Genomic DNA, 20836 nt, shown 5'->3' on the forward strand with positions numbered 1-20836 from the left:
TGCAAGTGATAGCGGCGTCAACGCCCACCGCTATCGATGGGCGCTCTCACGGTGGGCCCTGAAAAAAGGTATATATTGATAATGATCTAGTAAAATACCGTTGTATCTTTTCTCGCCATGCATATATAAAATGAATTAGGAATTTTATTTTCGTTGAATGAATCTAACTGCGTCTCGCTTTAATTTAAAAACGCTTTTTTTCTTTCCCAGTGTTTATTCCCCCCAAACATAGTCGCGCTTCAATCGCTGCTCCCATAACCACCCTTGCTGATGTCGGTGACAATTGGTTCTGAACCGCTTTTCGCCCGAAGCTTCGCGACCTATGTGGATCGACCTTGTGTCAGCTTCGGCTGTTGCGCGGCTGCGCGAGATGCATTTCGGTAGCTGTGAGGTGCGCTAGCGGTCACCACAGGGGCAGGCATTGTACGACGAACGACTACGCAGGCCGACGCGCTCGAGTGCCTATTTCAACTTCGAGGAGCCCGAGCCGAAGAGGAGTGCATGGCGATCGAGATGGTGTACGTGACAGCGCCACTCCCGCCGGCGCACGTACTGCTAGCCGCGCAAGTCAACTTCCTGCAGCAGTTCTCAGGAATCAACATGATCATCTTCTACACGTTCAACCTGTTCGCCGACGCCGGCTTGAGCATTAAGGAGGCGGATTGCTCAATTCTCATTGCCACTCTGCAGGTGAGTGTGACTGACAAGAATGTAGAGGTCACCAGCATAATCAATCGCTTGCCGCTGCGATAGGACCGCAGGGCCGGCAAGATACCGGATTCCCAGAGCTCTTGAAGGTAGTGCTACGGCTTGGCACGCGCTCCCAATGTAGTTAATGATGCCAGGACACCTGATGCATGGCTCTCTCTTATCATGTGAGCAAAAAAGCCGCAGATTCGCCCGAAAGATGAAGCATCGATTGCGAAAGCAAATTAGTAGACAGCTATACGAAGTGAGGATAGTAGCTTTATCGGCTGTATAAACGTGGAACTATTCGCTTACTAACTAAATTAACAAGCATGCTATCAATGCGCACTGGCAAACACGAACACATCACGCTCGATGATCGCGGACACTCGCTATCAAAACGCTGGTGTCAGGAGGCGCGGCAGCAGCAGCGAGATAAATGACCTTCGTGCTCTGTATCGCTTCAACGTAAACTGAACGACGAGAACGCCGCGCGCACAAACATATGTGCCGCCTACAGATCTCTTTCAAAATAACGCGCACGCGACCACGCGCGGCTGTGCAAAGTACACAGTTGGTGCCCGAGTAAACAACGCCCCCGCTTCCCTCCCTGCGCGCGCGACATTGAGCCGCGATGGTCGGCTCCCGATGCGCGCGGTCGCGAAATACGCAGTTGCTGTCGGAGAACAACGCCGCCCCCGCACCCTCTCCCACGGTCCCATACCCCCACGGCATTTCGCGCAACGGAAGGCGGCGCGTTTCCTTTCATCTTTACTCTCTTGCACGCTGAACTGAGCAGCGATCGCCGGCTCCCCTCGCGCGCTTTCACTCGCACATGCAGCATACGGGGCGCAGCGACGGTGTTATCGGCCATGGACTTTGTGCGGAACATCACAGTGACGGCATAAATGCGCTTGGAGTGTCCATATAATTGCTATTGCAATACAAGGCACGTTGAATAGCCTGGACAAGTTTGAGATTCACCACTCACATGTCACATATCGTGCCAACACAGTAACAGCAGCCGTTTGTGGCCGGTACACCCTCGCCAATAGCCTTCTTCCACGTGGTATCGACGCCGGCTGTGGCGTTCCACCATCATCCTTAAGTCTTATTATCTTGTTCATGGAGATCAGCGTTGAAGAAACGGCGACTGAATTGTACTATATTGCTTCCGCAGCGCTCGTTCAAGGGTCCACTCTCGTAACGTTCCAATCTTCTCGAACGAGTCGCACTGCGCATCACAATGGCGCCAGTTCTCCCATTCTACCCACAAAAATAAACTATGCTTATCCCATGCACGGTAGGAATTGACGTTAAGCGAAGTATTTTGCAGGTAGCTGGCTAAACAGCATCGTTTGGTGTTGTGCAAAGCGTTACCAGGTAGAGCAGAATGTTCATGTAAAGCAGCAACTGCCGGTTTTAGGGGAGCGTTTTTGTGGCGATATCAGCAAGGCGACTGCTGATTTATTGAACTCCGTGGAAGAAATGTTATAACCTGCTTCGTGACAACCTGGACCGATCCTGTAAAGACGGTACAATATGCGGGAAATTGGCGCTCTCGCCCTTATAATGCAACTGATGTTATGCGATAGAATGCACGCGGACGACAGTTTCTTTTTTCGGCGCTTGCCGTTTCTTCGCTTATGGCGCGTGTGCGCATGAGGCCTTGTTTTCTTTTTTTCAGCATATTGTTGCTAAGCGACGTGTCCAATAGTCTCAAAGTGCCTGTTGGCATCGGCACTAGAGGAGTATGCATGATTCTGGTGGCCTGATATAGCATTGTCCGGGTGCTGTGTTGCCTGATCGATCCTCGTACGGTCTTGCCATATAGCACAGGTAGCACAAGATGCCTGAAGCGAAGCAAGACAGGAACCAACTTACTGCAAAGCTGCCTTGAAAGAGACTAAAGATGCTTCGCAGTTAAAGGCGACACTCGCGACGAGGTTATGGCACCAGCGGCGGACATGTTGGTCGAGTAGAACACCCTGCGGCGCGCTGCTTGTGAGTGCAACAAGCAAAAGGCTATCACATTTACTTATCTCGTTGCATTGATGTTTTCTTTCTTTTTCGGTTTCGGTAATAGAGTAAACTTACGGGGCGACCCCGATCGGCGCGCAGGTGTTCGCTACCATGGTGGCCGTTGCCATGATGGACATGGTGACCCGCAGGCGTCTGCTGCTTGTGTCATCGCACATGTGCGTGTTTGCGCTGATAGCAATGGGCGCCGTGGCTCACGTAAGCACGGAGAGCGAAGACCGCGAACGCGATGTGCTCGACCGGATACCCGTGCTCCTCGTTGCCTTCTACATGGTCGGTAAGTGCGGACCGCGGCTCACCTCACCACCTTTCTTTTGACGCGTGATGTATGACCAGTTACGTGTCCTCTGAAGTGACTTTCAGGGAACAGCTAAGCCAAAAAGAAGCTGTGCAGCGTGAAGGACGGTTGTCGAGCGACCGGCTATGAAATAGGGACGAGTATTATGGCCGAGGTGCATGCGAAGTTTAATGTGTATGGATGAATTAGACTTCGCAAAACATGTCTTCTGAAAGTACTCGAAAGTGTTAGGTAGCCGTTATCTGCAATTTTTGGTATTGTAACGGGAGAACTCTAGGTTCGACTGAGTTTACCTTTGGGTAAAGAACGGGGGGAATGTTCAAGGACTACTGTCAAATTTTGTCTCCTTCTCATTGCTTTATTGGAAAGCCATCCAGCCAGGAATAACGTTATGTGGCCTTGATTTCCCGAGAGTGCAACTAGTGTGTTACCTGTTAATAGGGGCAGTCCAACACACGGAACCAGAGCAGCGCGGCTTCGGAAGTGGAAAGGAAGACATATCATGTCACCGAAACTTTACGTGGTGGTCGCGTGGTACCATGACGCGTAGACGCACATTACAACTGCGCTGACAAAAAAAAAAACGAAAAAAATCTGAGTCCATTCAATACACCAAAGGACAAGAGGGGAGGGCGGGTCTCCCTGCGTTTCCAAGAAAAGCGAACAATTGGGAGGGCCAATTAAGCAGCTTTCGGTACTGGCACAGCGGGGTGACTTGCGGGCTCTTGAGTTGTCTGTGATCACCACGCTGACCACCACTTCCCCTTACGGTGATCTGAGGAAACTCCTCCTTCAGGTCCGAAGCGCCGCTGCGCTTGACCAATGTCTCGAACGGATCGTCTCAATAGTGCCGTAATTAATTATCAATGACGCTCTCTCTTGGAAATTAGGTTTGGTACCGCAATTACAAAACAGAGAGCTACCTAATTAAAAGAAAAGGCGGGTAATGGCACATTTGTGTCAGCATTTATATAAGAGCAATACGCGGTGAAACTTTACCATTTCTAGGTATGCGCCTTCACTGTAACTATGGGCCCTTCCTTCCTATTTTCATGCATAATACGAGGTTCGTAATATAATTTGCTGCGGTCCTCGGTGAAGCTAAAGAGATACCCTGTTTATATTTGGTGACACTAAGGGGAAGTTTGAAGTTTATGCCTAGGCATAGTTTAAAGACTGGGTTAATTACGGCTTTCCCAATATGTGGACGCGCACCATTGCGTAATAAGTATTTTACGAGCGACGGAGAATTTAACCCGCTGTTATCTGACAACTGTTCCTGCCATGAAGGCGAAATTTAGGGATAGTGAATAATGAAAAAAAAGGGAAGAGGGAGCATGAAGGCAAAGCCTTCTATATAGTACAAGGTCTCAACACTGCTTTATGACGTCATGCTAATAAGGCCAACTGTCATAGAATCTAATGGGAATGCTGCCGAGTAAGCCATGGTGACTTTCACGTCACGCTGGGCTTGGTAATAAAAATTTTGGCCGTATTAGCATGACGCCATAAAGCAGGTTGTACAGACTTTCTGATATCTAGGTGGCTTTGATTATGGGCGATGTGCAAGTGAAGTTAATTGTACGCGTGTGTTTATGTGGCGTGTGTGTGTGTGTGCACGCACGCATAGTGCACCGTGGTTGGTTATTATTTTTGTTAGTCGCAAAATACGGAGTAACAGACAGTGAATCCAGAGAAATCAGACCAAATTAATTGCAATGTTTAATTGAAATGTAGAAATAACAACGTAGAGAAAATTATAGTGGACGAAAAGGTAACTTAACGCAGGTGGAATGTTTGAATTCCATGCCTCGGCCATTTGCGGGGTTGCGCAACACAGTCATGGTTAATCTTGTACATATACGCGCAAATACTCAAGAAAATGGATGGGTGGATAGTCCCGGGGAAGCTTAATCCTATAGAACCTTGTGCGTAATTCGAATCCTGTGGGTTCGGCTCCAACCTGCGACAGGTTAACTTTTCGCTGACTGTCATTTTGATTTAGATTAGTATTGCGATGACAATTATACGGACACTCGAAGCGCAAGAAGGCTATTTTGTTCTAGTTCAATGGCGCGTGCGTGGCTCTGGCGAGGACGGCGACCGGGAATCCAGAGACGCGTTTTTTTCTGCAACATGAGAGTTTCTCACAATATTAGCTAGAGGGAAATCTCACGCTGCTGCGCTGTTGTATGTAGAGCCCAAGTTCCATGGAGGAAGGAAAAAGTAGGAGGGAGCGTCACGTGAGAATCTTGAAGCCGAGTCATAAAGGTTTAGAGGAATGGGATGATGTGTAATAGGCACTCACGTGATAGGCAAGCGGTAGATTTAGTCGGCTCGCTTTGGTTTCGTCTGCTACGGGGGTTTCAGACTATGCGCACATAGTAGGCGTGGCAAACGCATGCCGAGGTTGAGTGAAGGAATTGAAGTGTGTGAAGCAGTCGAGTCTGTGTTATAAGAGTCCGGCAACGCACCGAACCACCACGCGGCTCGCCGCTTAAGCAGCTTAGCAGACATGCGCCAAGGCTGTAACGAACGAAGGCGTCGGGTAATTGACTGGCATTGTGCCCAACAACCTGCGAAGGCCTCCTTAAGGACGACTGGTCGTGTTTCGGGGCGGTTTCAGGGAAACGAGGAAACCTTGTGGATATCGCAGCTACCTAGGTTCTCCACAAGAAAAGTAGGAAGTTACCTATCAAGCAACAACAGCAGCAGCAGTAGAGATACCGATGCCATTCAAATAAGACCTGTGAAATATGTCGCAGACCTAATTGCCCCAGTTCTTGCGAATACATTTAATATCTGTCTGACTACATCAAAATTTCCAATAAAAATGGAAATTGCCAAATTAGTAGTGCTCTATAAAAAAAGGGAATCGAAATGACTTAAGTAATTACCGACCGGTATCAATTTTGCCATTTTTTTCAAATGCTCTCGAGAGAAATAATTTACTGTAGGGTCTTGAACTTCGTTGAAAGCTCCAATGTAATAATACCTCACAAATTCGGGTTCCGGAAGAACGTGTGAACGTAATTAGCCTTGTATCATTACAATTTGAGATAAGGTGATCGATGTTACCACCAGAAAAAATATGGTAGTGTCATCTGCATGTATAACAAATTTGGCATTCTGACTAATATTAATAATGTTATTTTATATACGGTAAATAGCAAGGGCCCCAATATGCTGCCTGTTGGGACACCACAAAAGGAATATTTCTTAACACAATTTGAAAGCAAGAAAATAGTCATTGGCTCATTTCTCGACTTCTCCAAGGCTTTTGACAGTGAATCATGAAGTTCTGCGAGATAAGTTGTATATTTATGGTATACGTGGGTGTGGGTTACATTTATTGCGTTCATATTTATCCCATCGGTGACAAGTTGTCCAAATCAATAACTCACGATCACAAGTTCTTCCACTGCTTTGTGGTGTCCCACCAGGTAGCATATTGGGGCCCTTGCTATTTACCCTATATAAAATGACATTGTTAATATTAGTCAGAATTCCAAATTTATTATACATGCAGATGACAGTACCATATTTTTTCTGTTGGTAACATCGATCACCTTATCTCAAATTCTAATGATACTATAGTTCAGCTACAACATTGGTCCTCATGTGACTCTATGAAGATCAACGAAAATAAAACAAAAGCAGTTATCTTTCGGGCCAAAAATAAGTCAGTCCTTCCTCATGCCGATAATTTTGTCACGAGCGGCGATCCTGTGGTCGGTGCTTGGACGATGACGACGACGATGGCGTGGCAGCCGTATTGGGAAGTCGGTTGAAGCGGTGGGTGATACGTTGACTTTTGGCCTGCTCAAAACGACGACATTCAGCGATGACCGACTCCACTGTAGAGCAGTTCTTACACAGTAGCAGAATGAATGCGTCATCGGCTATGCCTTTCAGTGCGTGTCCCACTTTGTCCGCTTCAGGCACTCCGCGACGAAAAAGAAAAGGGCAGAACAGACGCTACTGCAACGCGCGCAAGTGCCAGGCGAAACCTGCACGACCTACATTGTTGCCGTAATAAAACTGTGTAGGATGGTAGATTCTGGAATGTCTGAGGAATACGAAGTCAGGCACATCGTAAAAGAAATTGCTGAGGATGCTTACAGTTTCTTCATCGCAAATATCGCTTCATCGCTTCCGTCGCCGACATCATTCGGCACTGTCGCGCTTTCGAGCAACTGAAAACGAGGCGCATCACGTCGAAGTTTGACAGGCTAGCCAATGTGACGACAGTTGCAAGCGTAGAGAGCAACCAGCCCCTCAATCTTGCATCAACGATCCGAGAAATAGTTCGGGAAGAGCTCAGCCTGCACGCGCAAGTGACACACCCAGGCACTCACAGCTTCCTCCTACCACCAGATTTCGAGCCAAACGTGGCATCCTTCTCCCCATATCCTGCGATGAGGGGCATTGAGGATTATGAGCTCGCGCCCCGACAGAAGCCACGTCTCTACGACAGAGGCCCTACTTATGACGCTCAGCCACAACGAGAACAGCCGCGTTTTTACCCCCGAAGCCCTGTGACTTCTGTCAGGCCGCGACAAGAACAGCACCCGCCCTACTACCACGACGTGACTTATGACCGATATAACGGATTTCAGCGAGCAGCAGAGACGCATTATCCACATGACAACGAACTTTCTCGCCGCCCGCAGCAGCCTAGCATTCACTTCCAGGAAGACGCTTTCAACCGCGACCCTCCCGTGTGCTACAACTGCGGTTCAACAGGCCATATAGCTCGGTGTTGTCGCCAAGGCGGTCAATCCCGAAGGACACCACCGATGTTCTCTCCACCCGGAACCCGTACTTCATATGACTTGCGGACGACCGATTTGTTTCCAATGGACCGCTTCTCGCACGCGACCAGACGCAGCGATTCGCCAGCATCTGAGCGCAGTGTGACGCCACCAAATAACCGTCCCCGTCGCTCTCCATCCCCTCGGCGCCGTTCTTCCTCACCACCGTCGGGAAACTAGCATCCGCAGCCAATGGAGGTGAGGTCGCCAGACGGTCTCTGCAAGAAATACCTCTGCCTGTTGTGAGGCACAAAAACACAGTGAATGTGTTGACTGACGGAATACCGACCATGGCGTTAGTTTATACTGGGGCAGGTGTGTCTGCGATGAGCCTCGCTTCAAAAACCGTCTAGGCCATAAAGTTATGTTTTCTTGGAACGATGGTATTACCTTTCGTGGAGTAGGCGGCGAGTGGCTTCATCCCCTTGGTGTTTGTGCTGTGAGTGTTTTGTTGGCTGGGAAAGTGTTTGTGTCGGAATTCCTTGTTCTTTCTGGTTGTTCGCACGATGTTATTCTTGGTATCGATTTTCTTGAACAATGCGGTGCTTCCGTGGACTGTGGTTGTGGCAAAATATCGTTGAACAAGTTATTTATATCCGCACATCCCGAACAAAGCTCGCGTGGTGAAGACAGGGACACTGACACACTCAACGTTTTTGATGAAGTGATTCCACCATCGTGGTGCCTGACGCCCGTTCGTGTTTCTGCAACTACTGTTGACGCTGATTGTGTTGACCTTGTATTTAGGCCTCTCCGCATAAACTGTGCTAAAAGAAGTATACTTGTGCCCTGCTCTGTCGTGTGCATGACAAAAGCAGTCGCCACATTGTGGGCGCTGAACTGTTCTTCCACGCCGGTTGTCCTCCCTTGCGGTATGAAAATTGCTCTCTTCGATGAAGCCGCATGTAGCTGAATAACAGCACTAACTGCGGACGTCTCTACAGCTTGCTATCCTTGCGATAATCGCCATTCTGAAGAGCTAATGCTTGGCATGATCAGCCAGGCTCTCTGTACATCGGAACGGCAAGCACTGGTACAGGTTCTTGCCAGGCATGAGGCTGCATTCGCCTTCATGCATGGAGATGCACCCCTTCATTTACCGTCGTCCCGCGCTCGTCACAGAATAGATACCGGCTCAGAACACCCCATCCGCCAAAAGCCCTACCAAGTGTCATCCTCCGAGCGCAAAGTTATTGCAGAGCAAGTCAAGGAGATGATGAACAAAGGTGTCGTTCAAGAGTCGTCTATTCCATGGGCAGCCCCAGTAATCCAGGTGCGAAAAAAATGGCTCCTGGAGATTCTGCGTGATTACAGACGTCTAAACGCAGTGACAAAGAAGGATGTCTATCCGTTACCGCGAATCGATGACGTCATTGATTGCCTACACGATGCTTCGTACTTCTCAACACTTAATTTGCGATCTGGGTATTGGCAAATACCTATGGATCCTGCCGACAAGGAAGAGACCGCTTTCGTGACTCTAGATGGCCTATTCGAATTTAATGTTATGCCTTTTGGCCTTTGCAATGTTCCTGCCACCTTCTAAAGATTCATGGACGTGGTCTAAAGTGGGAGATATGCATCTGTTACCTCGATGATGTTGTAATCTTTGGCCGCACGTTTGAAGAACATAACGAACGCCTCAGCCTTGTTCACGACTGCATCGAAAAAGCTGGACTGGTTCTAAATTTTTTAAAATGTCGGTTTGATGAACGCCAAACACTGGTCCTGGGCCACTTAGTCGACAATGATGGAGTCAGACCCGATCCTCGTAAGATTGAAGCGGTGAGCCCCTTCAAGCCACCGCAGTCAGCACGAGAACTTCGCTCATTCATTGGCCTATGTTCGTATTTCCGTCGTTTTGTTCCCCGGTTTGCCGACATCGTTTACCCATTGACAAGTATTTTGCGACAAGATGCGGCCTTCAATTGGACACCAGTGTGTGCCGCATCATTCTCTCAATTGAAGTTTATACTAACGTCAGCACCCCTCTTGCGTCACTTCGATCCATCTTGCCTGACTGAAGTTCACACTGATGCTAGCGGAATCGGGATAGGAGCTGTGCTTGTACAACGTCACAGTGGCGCAGAACATGTCGCATATGCCAGCCGTTGCCTGAGGAAATCTGAACGCAATTATATCTTTATGGAACAGGAATGCCTGGCAGCTGTTTTCGCCGTGCAGAAGTTTCGGTGTTATATTTACGGTAGATCATTCAAGATTATCAGCGACCATCATTCTTTATACTGGCTGGTCGGTTTGCGTGATCCCTCTGGTCGCCTCGCACGTTGGGCGCTGCGCCTCCAGGAATACGACTTCGTGGTATCGTACAAGAGTGGCCGTCGTCACGCTGACGCAGACTGCCTCTCTCGAATTCCTCTTGCAACTACCGACTGCGATGCTGAGAATTTTGACGACTCTCTCGCTGCTGTTACTTGTACGTTGCCTGTCGCGGCAGACTTTCAGCGAGAACAACGAAATGATCTTACCCTCGATCCGCTTTTTGTTGCCGCCCGTAGTTCTCAAGGCAGCGGTCGTTTTACTGTTCGTGATTAGTTGCTCTACAAAACTAATTACTCCGGGCCTGGAGCGCGTTTTCTGCTGGTTGTCCCCGAGAGTCTCCGCTCCGACGTTCTACGCGTCATGCATGACGATGCGACATCCGGCCATTTCGGCTTCGTACGAATGCTACACCGCATGGGGCTCTTTTACTGGCCCAAGATCTACGAAACAACCAAGCGCTATGGCGCTAGTTGTGAAACGTGCCAACGTCACAAGCGACCGACCACCGCAGCCCCGGGTCCCCTTCGACCATTGACACCGCCTAGTACGCCATTCGAGCAAGTAGGTATTGACCTTTTGAGTTCATTCCCCTTATCCAACAACAAGAACCGTTGTATAATTGCCTGCGTAGACCATCTTACACGGTATGCAGATACTGCAGCCATACCTTCTTCCACCACTGCTTGTGCGGCGGTCTTCCTACTGCGTTCCGCTGGTCCTTCGTCATGGCCCACCGCGTGTCATAATCAGCGACCGTGGTCGCCAATTCACTGCTGATGTCATTGAAGAGTTACTTCGTTTGTGCACTTCACAGTTCCGTCATTCCACGCCGTATCATCCACAGATCAATGGCCTCGTTGAAAAGACAGAACGCTGACCAACATGCTTGCCATGTACGTCTCCTCCAATCATAAGAACTGGGACGACGTGCTGCCCTTCATCACTTACGCATACAACACGGCAAAACACGGAACCACGAACTATATCCCATTTTATCTCCTGCATATAAGATTACCGCGAAGCGCTCTGGACACTTTCTTACCCTTCGTTCTGCACAATGAGGATTCTGTATCGAAGACATTGTGTCTCACCGAAGAAGCCCTTCTAATAGCTCGTCTTCGTACTCTGGCCTCGGGAAGTCGTTCGAAAGAACGATACAACGAGCATCACGTACAAGTATCGTTCGAAAAAGGTGACTTGGTCCTTCTTTGGACACCGCAACGCAAGCGTGGATTGTGCCAGAAGCTTTTGTCACAATATTCAGGTCCATTTGTAGCTGTGGACCGCCTGAGCGAACTCACTTACGTAATAGCTCGCCTCCTGTGCAATGGTCGGCGATCAAGCAGAACTCAGCTAACTCATCTTGCTCGCCTGAAGCCTTTCTACCCTGCTTTTCTATCCTGACTCGCCCCACGGGCTTCGTCTGCTTGCGGGGAAATGTAACGGATACGAAAGGCAGGTACAAAAAGAGAGAATACGAAGAGAACGAACAGCTTGAGAGGCCGGACTGCGCTACGATCACGCTCCGATCATCGTCCATCTCCTGTAAATAAAACTATTTCTTCACAACTCTTCGTAACAATATATTATGCAGTCATCTGCAAAAATACTTATGGAACACTGCATGTTGGTCGATATATCATTTATGTAGAAGAAAAATAACAGCGGTCCCAAAACTGATCCTTGTTGGACTCCCGACTTCACATGCGTGTGGTGAGATACGTAGTCATTGATTTTAACAGTCTGAAGTTAGTCAGTAAGAAAGCCCTTAATCCACATAAATGTTTTGTCATCTAGCTGTAGGCTACGTAGTTTTGTTAGTAGACGTTGGTGAGGAACGCGATCGAATGCTTTAGAGAAGTCAATAAAATTGCATCGATGAAAAATGAACCATTGATGCAGTTGTGTAAATCGGTTACTCGCTCAAACAACTGGGTGTAACAGGATCTGTTTTTCTGAAAGCCGTGTTTGTTTTCAAAAAGTAATTTATTAGATTCAATGGGAGATATTGTGTGAGTGTAAATGATATGTTCAAGAAGCTTGCAGGAAACGCACGTAAGAGATATAGGACGGTAATTGTTAGCTAAGTGCTTGTCTCCAGATTTAAAGCAAGGGATGACACGCGCAATCTTCCAGTCATCAGGAAGACACCCAGTGTCCAGTGACTGCTGGAATATTAGTGATAAAATGTAAGACTGAATTATCTGATGTTGGCTTCAAGCGTTTTCCGCTGATACCACCCGGTCCAGGGCACGTTTTGCATGGGAGCCTCTCTAGGCTCTATTGCGCGGGCTACGCCTGTTTCTGTTATCGAGGTAGTTGCAAAATCGTGCTAAATTGCTTGCACTTCAAACATCGTAGGTTGTAGCGGCGCTCTTCTGAGAAAACTGAAGCAAAATGCTGTATAAAATTTTCGACAGATTCTTCTATCGACAGTAGGTGACCATTTTCCCATTTGAGTTATACACTGGTTCGCTTTTCTTTCGGGTTTATTACCCGCCAAAATGTTGCAGGGTCGGTAATCATCAGATTGGGAAGAGTATATAGTTAAAGTATTTGTTTTTAGCTTCATTTATGGAGGTCACTGTAAATTTTTAGCCTTTTGTAGTTTTCCCAGTATAGATTTGTATTTGATGTCGAAGTTTTTCTAAACGCCCGTTTTTTCATGCTAAGAGTTCTCTTCACATCACGTGTGAACCAAGGATCGTATGCTTTGAACGGGAGAGTTAATTTTGGTACGCAGCAATCAACTTTTTTAAGGTTGTCTCTATACAACGACCTGTAGTGGTTCACTGATCGACTAGCGAAGTTGAGTAAGTATTCCGCCACAAAAGCCATGAACATGCGATTCATTTTGGCGATACCTGCGCGAGCACGATCAAGTATTGTTTTCATTGCTATTGGTTTCTTTGGGCGTGGTACCTCCAGAGTACAGTGAACGGCCCTAGGGTCACGTATTTCCTCGAGAACAAGAGCGGTTCCGTATTCAGGATGGTTAGTAAATATTAGCTCTAGAATATTTTCGCCTCGTGTAGGGTTTTTTACCAATTGGGAAATACTCTGAAGGTGTACAGTATGCAGAAAGTGAAGGTATGCGTGGCGATTATTATTACCCAGAACAGAAGTTGTCAAGCAGTCTATTGCAGGATAATTAAAATCACCGGCCAAAACAAGTATGACATTCGGGAACTTATTTGTGTCCTGTTCCATATCATCGTTAAAAAGATCCATAAAATCGGGCTGCCTATCAGGAGGTCGGTAGCACGAACCAATAACACAGTGCACATGACAATGACGCGTAACAATCCAAATCATTTGAAGCGACGAGTTTATAGGAATAAGAGACAGCTGGAAATTCCTTTTTGACAGCAATTATTCCGCCACCAACCCGCGAACCTTTTCGGTCTGTGCGAAAGACAACAAATGACTTCGGCAACGATAGTTCATTATCAGCAATATGCCCGGTCAGCCACGTTTCTGTACCGATGATGATATCGGCATCACATGTAAGTGTCTGTGTTTTTAAGATATAAACTTTCTTAAGTAGGCTTCGGAAGTTTGCCAGGAGCAATGTAACGTTATGCGCAGTTGGTTTGTAGTGAACTACTGCGGCTGGTCATTCATGCAAGGCTTGGCTTTGTTTAGCCACTAGAACGACAGACTTAGACAACGAGTCGTACCAATGGGTGCCATCCTCCATGTGCACTGCTTGAAACGGAGCCTAAAACGCTCGTTTTCCTTGCGGTTTTCCTTGGAAAAGTCTCGAAGATTTTACGTGCCAGCTGGGTCTTAGGCGAGAAGTCTTCTTCCAGCCATACTTTGGGTGAGACAAGATTCTTTAGTTAGAAGGCGTTGCGCTGTGCATCTGTTTTTGATTTGAAGTTGAGAAACTTAATGATAACATGACGATTTAAACCACACTGGCGTTGGCCAATCCTATGGGCACGCTCTATGTCTCCGAGAGTTAGTTTAAGGTGAGCCGAAAAGAATGCTTTGACCATACTGTTTTATAGCGTAAGCTGTTATGGGCTCATTCCAATAGCCGCTTCGGGTCGCGATGATGCCGCCGCCCGCGTCGTCCGCCTCGAAACCGCTATAGCTGGAAATACGAAAAAGTACCCGATTCCCGCCGGGATCGACCCCGCGCCCGCTGCGTGGGAGCCGGATACTTTACCACTGAGACACGCAAGCGCTTGCTATCGGGCCGCGGAAAATACCCTATAAGGCAAACGCAGGGGGAGACGACTCGAGGCTCCGCCAGTATGGTGGCGCCATCTAGGTAAGATGCCTGCAAACACAGCGTCCGCAGGCGCAGAGACGACATGCGATTCAGACGAGGCGCGCAATCAACGCGCTCCCGAGCTGCCGAGCCTCCGCCAGTATCGTGGCGCCATCTAGTTAAGGTGCCTGCAAACACGGCGCGCCCGACATGTAAGCTGCAGTTGTAAGGCTTGAGCGGGCTCAGCAGACTGCTGTGCAGAGAACATTACAAGCCGCAGCTCGCCGTCGACGCCGGGCGGACAGTTAAGATCGTTCTCGTCAAAACAAGGCGAACAGACTGCTGCGAAGACCCTGTTGTGCGTGGTGCGCAAATTGTAGCTACTCTTGAGCCGCTCAACGAATTTACGCTGTGACTGTGCTGTGTTTGCCGCGCAGTCCTGTGACTTTTTTGCGTAGTTTTCATTTTCTGTTTCAGGAAGGCCCTTGACAAGCAGGTTGTTCTTCGCATTCTGTTATTCATGTCATCAACAACATCACCGAGCTCTTCATTTGCTCTGGCTATGCTCCTCTCCGTTTCTTTTACTGAGTCATTATTGACCTCGCAGTTCGTTTCTATTTGATGTATACCACCCAACGTGCCCTCAATGACTGTTACCCTAGTTTCAATGCCAGTGATGTTTTGTTGAATTTTCTTTAGTATTTCCATAGTTTCAGTGGGGCATTAATTGACATTGGAGAGAACGTCATGAATCTTGGGACCAGGGTTAGACTCCACATCTCCGGCACAAAGCAAGAGCAAACAAGAAACGAGGATAGTAACAGGCAAGGTTTAGGGCAAACAGAGCGTACAAAGTTTGCTTTAGAGCTGAAGTAACTGTTTTCGGCCCTTACTCGCTGACTGTGAGCGAGAAAAGTGCCGATCCGCGCGCGATACGTGGACACATAAACACCCATCTCGCATCAAGGAACAACAAACTACGAACACAGAAAGTAGGGTATCAGTGGCCAAAAACTACAAAAAATGTAAACTACATATAGAATCCGAATGCCTACCTACTCGTATAACGAAAAAGTCACACGCCATGCGCGGCACACGCAGCACAGTCACAGCGTAAGGTGGTGGAGCGGCTTAAGAGTAGCAATTTCGGCACCACGCACAACAGGTTCTTCGCGGCAGTCTCTTCGCCTCGTTTTCACGAGTACGATGTCCACTGTCCGCCCGGCGTCGACGGCGAGCTGCGGTTTGTAATGCTCTCTGCACAGCAGTCTGCTGAGCCCGATGATGCTTGGTTGTAGCCGCGCACGGAGCTCTGCGATTCGCTTCTTCAGCAGCGGTTCGTACCTTGCGAGGAGACGCCATAACGTGTACTGAAGAGGTACCGAGAATACGTAGCGCACATCTCACATCGGGATCGCGTTTATTGCGCGCCTCGTCAGAATCGCATCTTGTCGTCTGCGCCTGTGCATGCAGCTTTTTCAGCCGCCATAACTAGATGGCGCCACCATACTGCTTGAGGCTTGGGTCATCTGCGCCTGCGCGCATGCCTAGTGCGCGTTTATAGGGTCTTCTTGTGATGCTGATAGCAAGCGCTTGCGTGGCTCAGTGGTAAAGTATCCGACTCTGACGCAGTGGGCCTGGGTTTGATCCCGGCGGAGACCGGGTACTTTTTTTCGCATTTCGGGCGATAGCGGTCACGCGGCGGCGGCGGACAACAACGCGAACCGAAACTGCTATTAGAATGAGTCGGTAACAGCTTACGCTCTAAAACAAGCGACGATTCAGCCACTGCAGATGGTGGCTGCACATCGCAAGCCGGTGGTGTTTGATGATCCGTTATAAAGGCCACGGTGGCTCTCAGGTCGTGGTGACGTCGGTGTGAGCCACCGCTGTCCCGTGGGGCCTTGATGGACGACAGATAGGGTGAAAGCAGCGTTGAGCTTCTTGTGATAGTCAGCAGCCAGGCAGTAGCAGCAAACGGCACGAGGCAATGCTATTGTTCGACACATTGCTGAAAAAGTGTTGTTCGACACTTTGCTGAAAATTCGCTCTGGAGTGAAGGGTAATGTTGGAACATTGGAGCTCCGTACGGGGAAATAATTCGAACAGAATACAGGAACTATCCTACGTGAATGGAAAATATTTTACTAAACACGCCATATATGAGCGTTCTGACGTGGTGGCGCTGGTTCCGCATGAAAATGGAGAATGCAGTGCCGCGTTTGCCTGCTTGAACATGTGCATCCACGTGACTGCTGTGTGGTACCACTGCAGGCGTTGTATGCTGTGGTTTTCACTAAATTCAAGTGCCTAAGCTTGTGTCGCCTGTTATAGCTGGCCTCGTCAATAAAGTAAACTTGTCATGACCGAAAAAGTAACTGAATTACAGGGCGCGTTACAGAGTAAACATTTTAGTTCAGCAATTACTAAGCTAACAAGAAATGCAATGATTACAAGTAATTCATTACGTGTAATCCGTTACTTGCGATTATCGTTAGAATCCTACGTTACAACATGTTCAAATTTGATGCGAAAAACGGGCGCGTTATGGGGCACTCAATGGGGCACGTTATGTTATGGGGTATGTTATGAGTGATGTTATGGGTCATGTTATGTTATGGGGTATGTTATGAGTGATGTTCAGACAAAGTTTAAAGTGTGTGAAATAATTGCTGCCTTTGTAATTAATTGCGTGATCAAGCACTGGGGAGCGTTATAATTGTTTTACAAACGAAGTAGAATTTAGCCTGCTGACCTGTGACATCAATAAATGGCACCAAGGTCACATTTATCAAAAAGTGGGAGAACATAATGTCAAATCTTTATGCGAAGTCAAATGTGTGTGGATCGAATACAGCGTTTGTAAAAAAATCCTTTAATAACTGTTCAGAAGCGTTCAATGGCCATATTACGCTATGTTTGCCAGCTTCGCCAGTGAACTCCGTCATCGAGGTCACATTTCGCGGAAATAGTGGACGTCTTACATGCGACAGGTGACGAAGCTTTTACGTTTCTGGATTAACTAGGAGCGTTGCATATAACTACTGAACTGTAGTCTTGTCCCTATTTTCATGCATTATACACGAGCTTCGTAGTAGGTTTTCTAGGTGTCCTTGGTGATTTGAGTCATGCGCCTTTTTATATTTCGTGAAATAATGAGGCAGGTTGTGGATGATATGTAGGCAAAGTTCGAAGAATATGGGTCAGTTGAGCACTTTTCAAAAAAAATTACTCAAGCAAGCATTTCATTACACGCGTGTTTTAATGAACGGCTTATAATTTCGCCACCTACCACGGGGGAATCAATTACACTAAGATCAAATTCAATAAAAACGGGGGGGGGGGGGATATGGTCAATGTTCTCGGGAAGAGTAGTCCGTGATGATTAATTACTACCTTCGTACAATATTCCTAAAATTCTTGAAAACATTATACAGGGTGTCCCAGCTATCACGCAGCACGATTTAAAAAAAGAGGAACGGCGTTACGCGAAGCCAACCTAGTGCGTATTGTATCCAGTACAGTGGAGTAGCCGCCAGTAATTTTTTCATTACTAAGATTTAATTATTTAATTGTAAGTAATTATCTAACTCGAGAAGTACTCTCCTAATTATCAAAGTGTCAGTGAGAAAGTTGTAGAGCAACCTGAAAAACTCCCGATACAGCTTTCTGTTGCTCAATACGTGCTACATAAATGTGTTTTTCCGAGCGTAAATGAAGCCCACAAATACAGGAAGAATTGCCGCGTGACTAGCCGCTCGAGGCACTTTGCGTGTATACGCGGGCTTCTTTCATGCTCGGAAAAACACTTTTATGAAGCACGTATTGAGCAACTGAAAGCTGTATCGGGAGTTTTGCATGTTGCTGTACAACTCTCTCATTGACACATTGATAATTAGGACAATACTTCTGAAGTTAGATAATTAATTACAAATAAATAATTAAATCTCGGTAACTAAAAACATACTGGCGGCTACTCCACTGTACTGGAAGCAATATGGACTATAGGTTTGCTTCGCGTAACGCCGTTCCTCTATTTTTAAATCGTGCTGCGTGAAAGCCGGGACACTCTGTATATAGGCGATGATTTAACCGGGTGAACCATATGCCGGAAATGGTTTAAAATACGTTGTTAAGTTACAGGCTACTGAAATTATTATTGCAATGCTCGGAAGAATCAGTGTTGCTTGAAATTGGGTTGTGATTTGGCAAGGTCGCACAAGTATGCTGCCTTTCTTTTTATTGCGATAGCATTTATATGGACACTTCAAGCGGATATCTGCCGTCGCCGTCGCCGTGAGGTTCCGTATAAAGTCCAAGGGCGATAAAATCGTCGCCGCGTGCGGCGGGCAAGCGCTATCACGGAGAGCGAATGCACGGTGGAGAGCAAACGCGACTTCCGTCGCGCGAAAGGCCGTGGGGGTATGGGAGAGAGGGAGGGGGCGACGCTGTGCTTCGGCACTAAATGCGTATCTTGGAACCGGGCTCAAGGGGAACTGGCGACACAATCTCCCACGCGAAATGAGCAAAGCGGGAAGGCAGCGCGGGAGGGAGGGGAGGGGGCTTCTACGCTGCCCACAAATGCGTTCTTGTACTTTGCGCCGGTACGGGCTGTCGGTGTTGTCGCACGCACCGTATCTTGCAAGCGATCTCCACACGGCTCTCACCTTTGTATGCGCTGTGCTTACGCCGCACAGTTTCGGTTGAAGAGACAGACCGCACGAACCATCGCTCGCTGCGGTAGCCGCGCTTCCCCACGCCAGCGTTTTGACAGTGGTTGTCTGCGGTCATCGAGTGTGATCTATTCATGTTTGCTTGTGCGCGCTGACAGCACGCTTGGTAATTCAGTTAGTAAGCGAATGTGTCAAGTTTATGCAGCCGATAATACTACTATCCCTACTCCTTATAGATCTCTACAAATTTGCTATTGCAGTTGATGCTCCGCCTTTCGATTGAAACTGCGACATTTCTTAAACACCATTGTTCCGTTTATTATAAACAAGATGATATTCTGTATGCAAAGTGCTGGAGGCATTACCCACGCAGAAATTGATCTTTGTCTGTTGAACGTTGCCGCTGGGCTTAGGCCGGAAATAAAAGATTGAGTCCAGCATACAAGGGTTGTAGTCACACATAGCGCCAACGTGGATGTCTGTGCGAGTGCCTTAACTTAGCGAAGGATGTGCCCTGAAACGCATGGGCTAACCCCGTATATTGGATCGGAATGAAGTGGGCACCAGAAAGACACGACCGACCTACAGAGCTTACTTTCAACGGGTTGTTCAAAGTAAGCACTGTGTGTCTGTCGTTCCTTTCTCGAGACCATCTCCTCTTGTTGCGCTAGACCTCATGCCACTTCACTATGGCCGACCAAGACCACACGTCGCGATCATCGCGGAGAGCCACGGCTGAGGGATATCCCTGCATATAATGGCGCATCTGCCCGCTTGCAGGCTTTTCGGTGGGCCTGGGCCCCGTCGTGTGGCTGCTGAACGCCGAGCTGGTGCCGTGTCGTGGCAGCGGCTCCCTGCTCGCCATGGTGACCGCGTTCAACTGGACGTGCGCCGCCGGCGTGACCGCTTTCTTCGAGCAGGTGCGCGACTCGCTGCGGCTATCCGGACTGGGCTTCTTCTTCAGCGCCATCACGTTCATCGGGGCGATTCTCGTCACTTTCCTCCTCCCCGAGACCGGGCGCATCACGCTTGAAGAGCTGCTGCAGGAGAACCTCTTCTACGCCGTCGAGGCACAGCCGACGGGGGGCCGCAAGAGCGGCAAGCGGTGAACGGGCGCCACGTGCATCGTGGTTCCCGAAGACCTCGCATGTTAAATTCATCGCGAACGCGTTATTTTTACTTGTAATACGCGCGCGAGTCAATGTTTTTCTACAGAACTTGATACATTACTCGATAAATATATGATTACGTATAACTAAGCCACTGTTGTCCTTTTTTTGCACAATATTCAAATATATGGCTTATTATTGGACGGAATCACCTAGTAAACTTAAATAATGCAAGATTTGCGCCTAATATTTGAAAATCACTATGTATTTGTACATACTGTCTAAATTCTGTGCGTACTACTGCTTTCGCCACGGGCTTTACTGTTACTAAACTGCACTACAGTTAGACATTGTATTAGCTGCCTTATTACTGCTCATTTGTTGTTTTGAAGAGCATTCTTAATGCTGACCATTCTTTGTATGTATAGTACTCTCCACCTGGCTTGGTCTCACCTAAAAGTAGCACTATTGAAAACAAATAGATATGTTATAACGTGCTAAATGCCTATAACTGGTATCAACTATGGGCAACAGACTGTCTGGTTTGCTGTTTGAAAGCTGCTGAAGGAACCTCTGGATAATAAACGGTTGCAGTCTCTTACTTTCTTCAAGGGTCTTACTTTCTCTTACTTTCTTTTTAGATATATGCAATATAGGTAATACGAGTTCATGCGTCATTTCTCTGTATTGCTTTTACAGCGAAGCTGTATACC

At 47.8% G+C, this 20836-nt stretch overlaps 1 protein-coding gene across 1 annotated transcript in view; it reads left to right on the plus strand.

Moving 5' to 3' along the window:
* Window positions 1-20123, plus strand: part of LOC119449142 (facilitated trehalose transporter Tret1-like) — a 51301-nt gene extending 31178 nt beyond the window's left edge. Inside the window, 3 exon segments of the mRNA XM_037712326.2 lie at window positions 445-690; window positions 2809-3004; window positions 19795-20123. Of these exon segments, the coding sequence (XP_037568254.2) occupies window positions 445-690; window positions 2809-3004; window positions 19795-20123 (771 nt within the window).
* The last annotated feature ends 713 nt before the right edge of the window (window positions 20124-20836 follow it).

The sequence above is a fragment of the Dermacentor silvarum genome, chromosome 4, assembly GCF_013339745.2.
Source record: "Dermacentor silvarum isolate Dsil-2018 chromosome 4, BIME_Dsil_1.4, whole genome shotgun sequence".
Taxonomy (NCBI): domain Eukaryota; kingdom Metazoa; phylum Arthropoda; class Arachnida; order Ixodida; family Ixodidae; genus Dermacentor; species Dermacentor silvarum.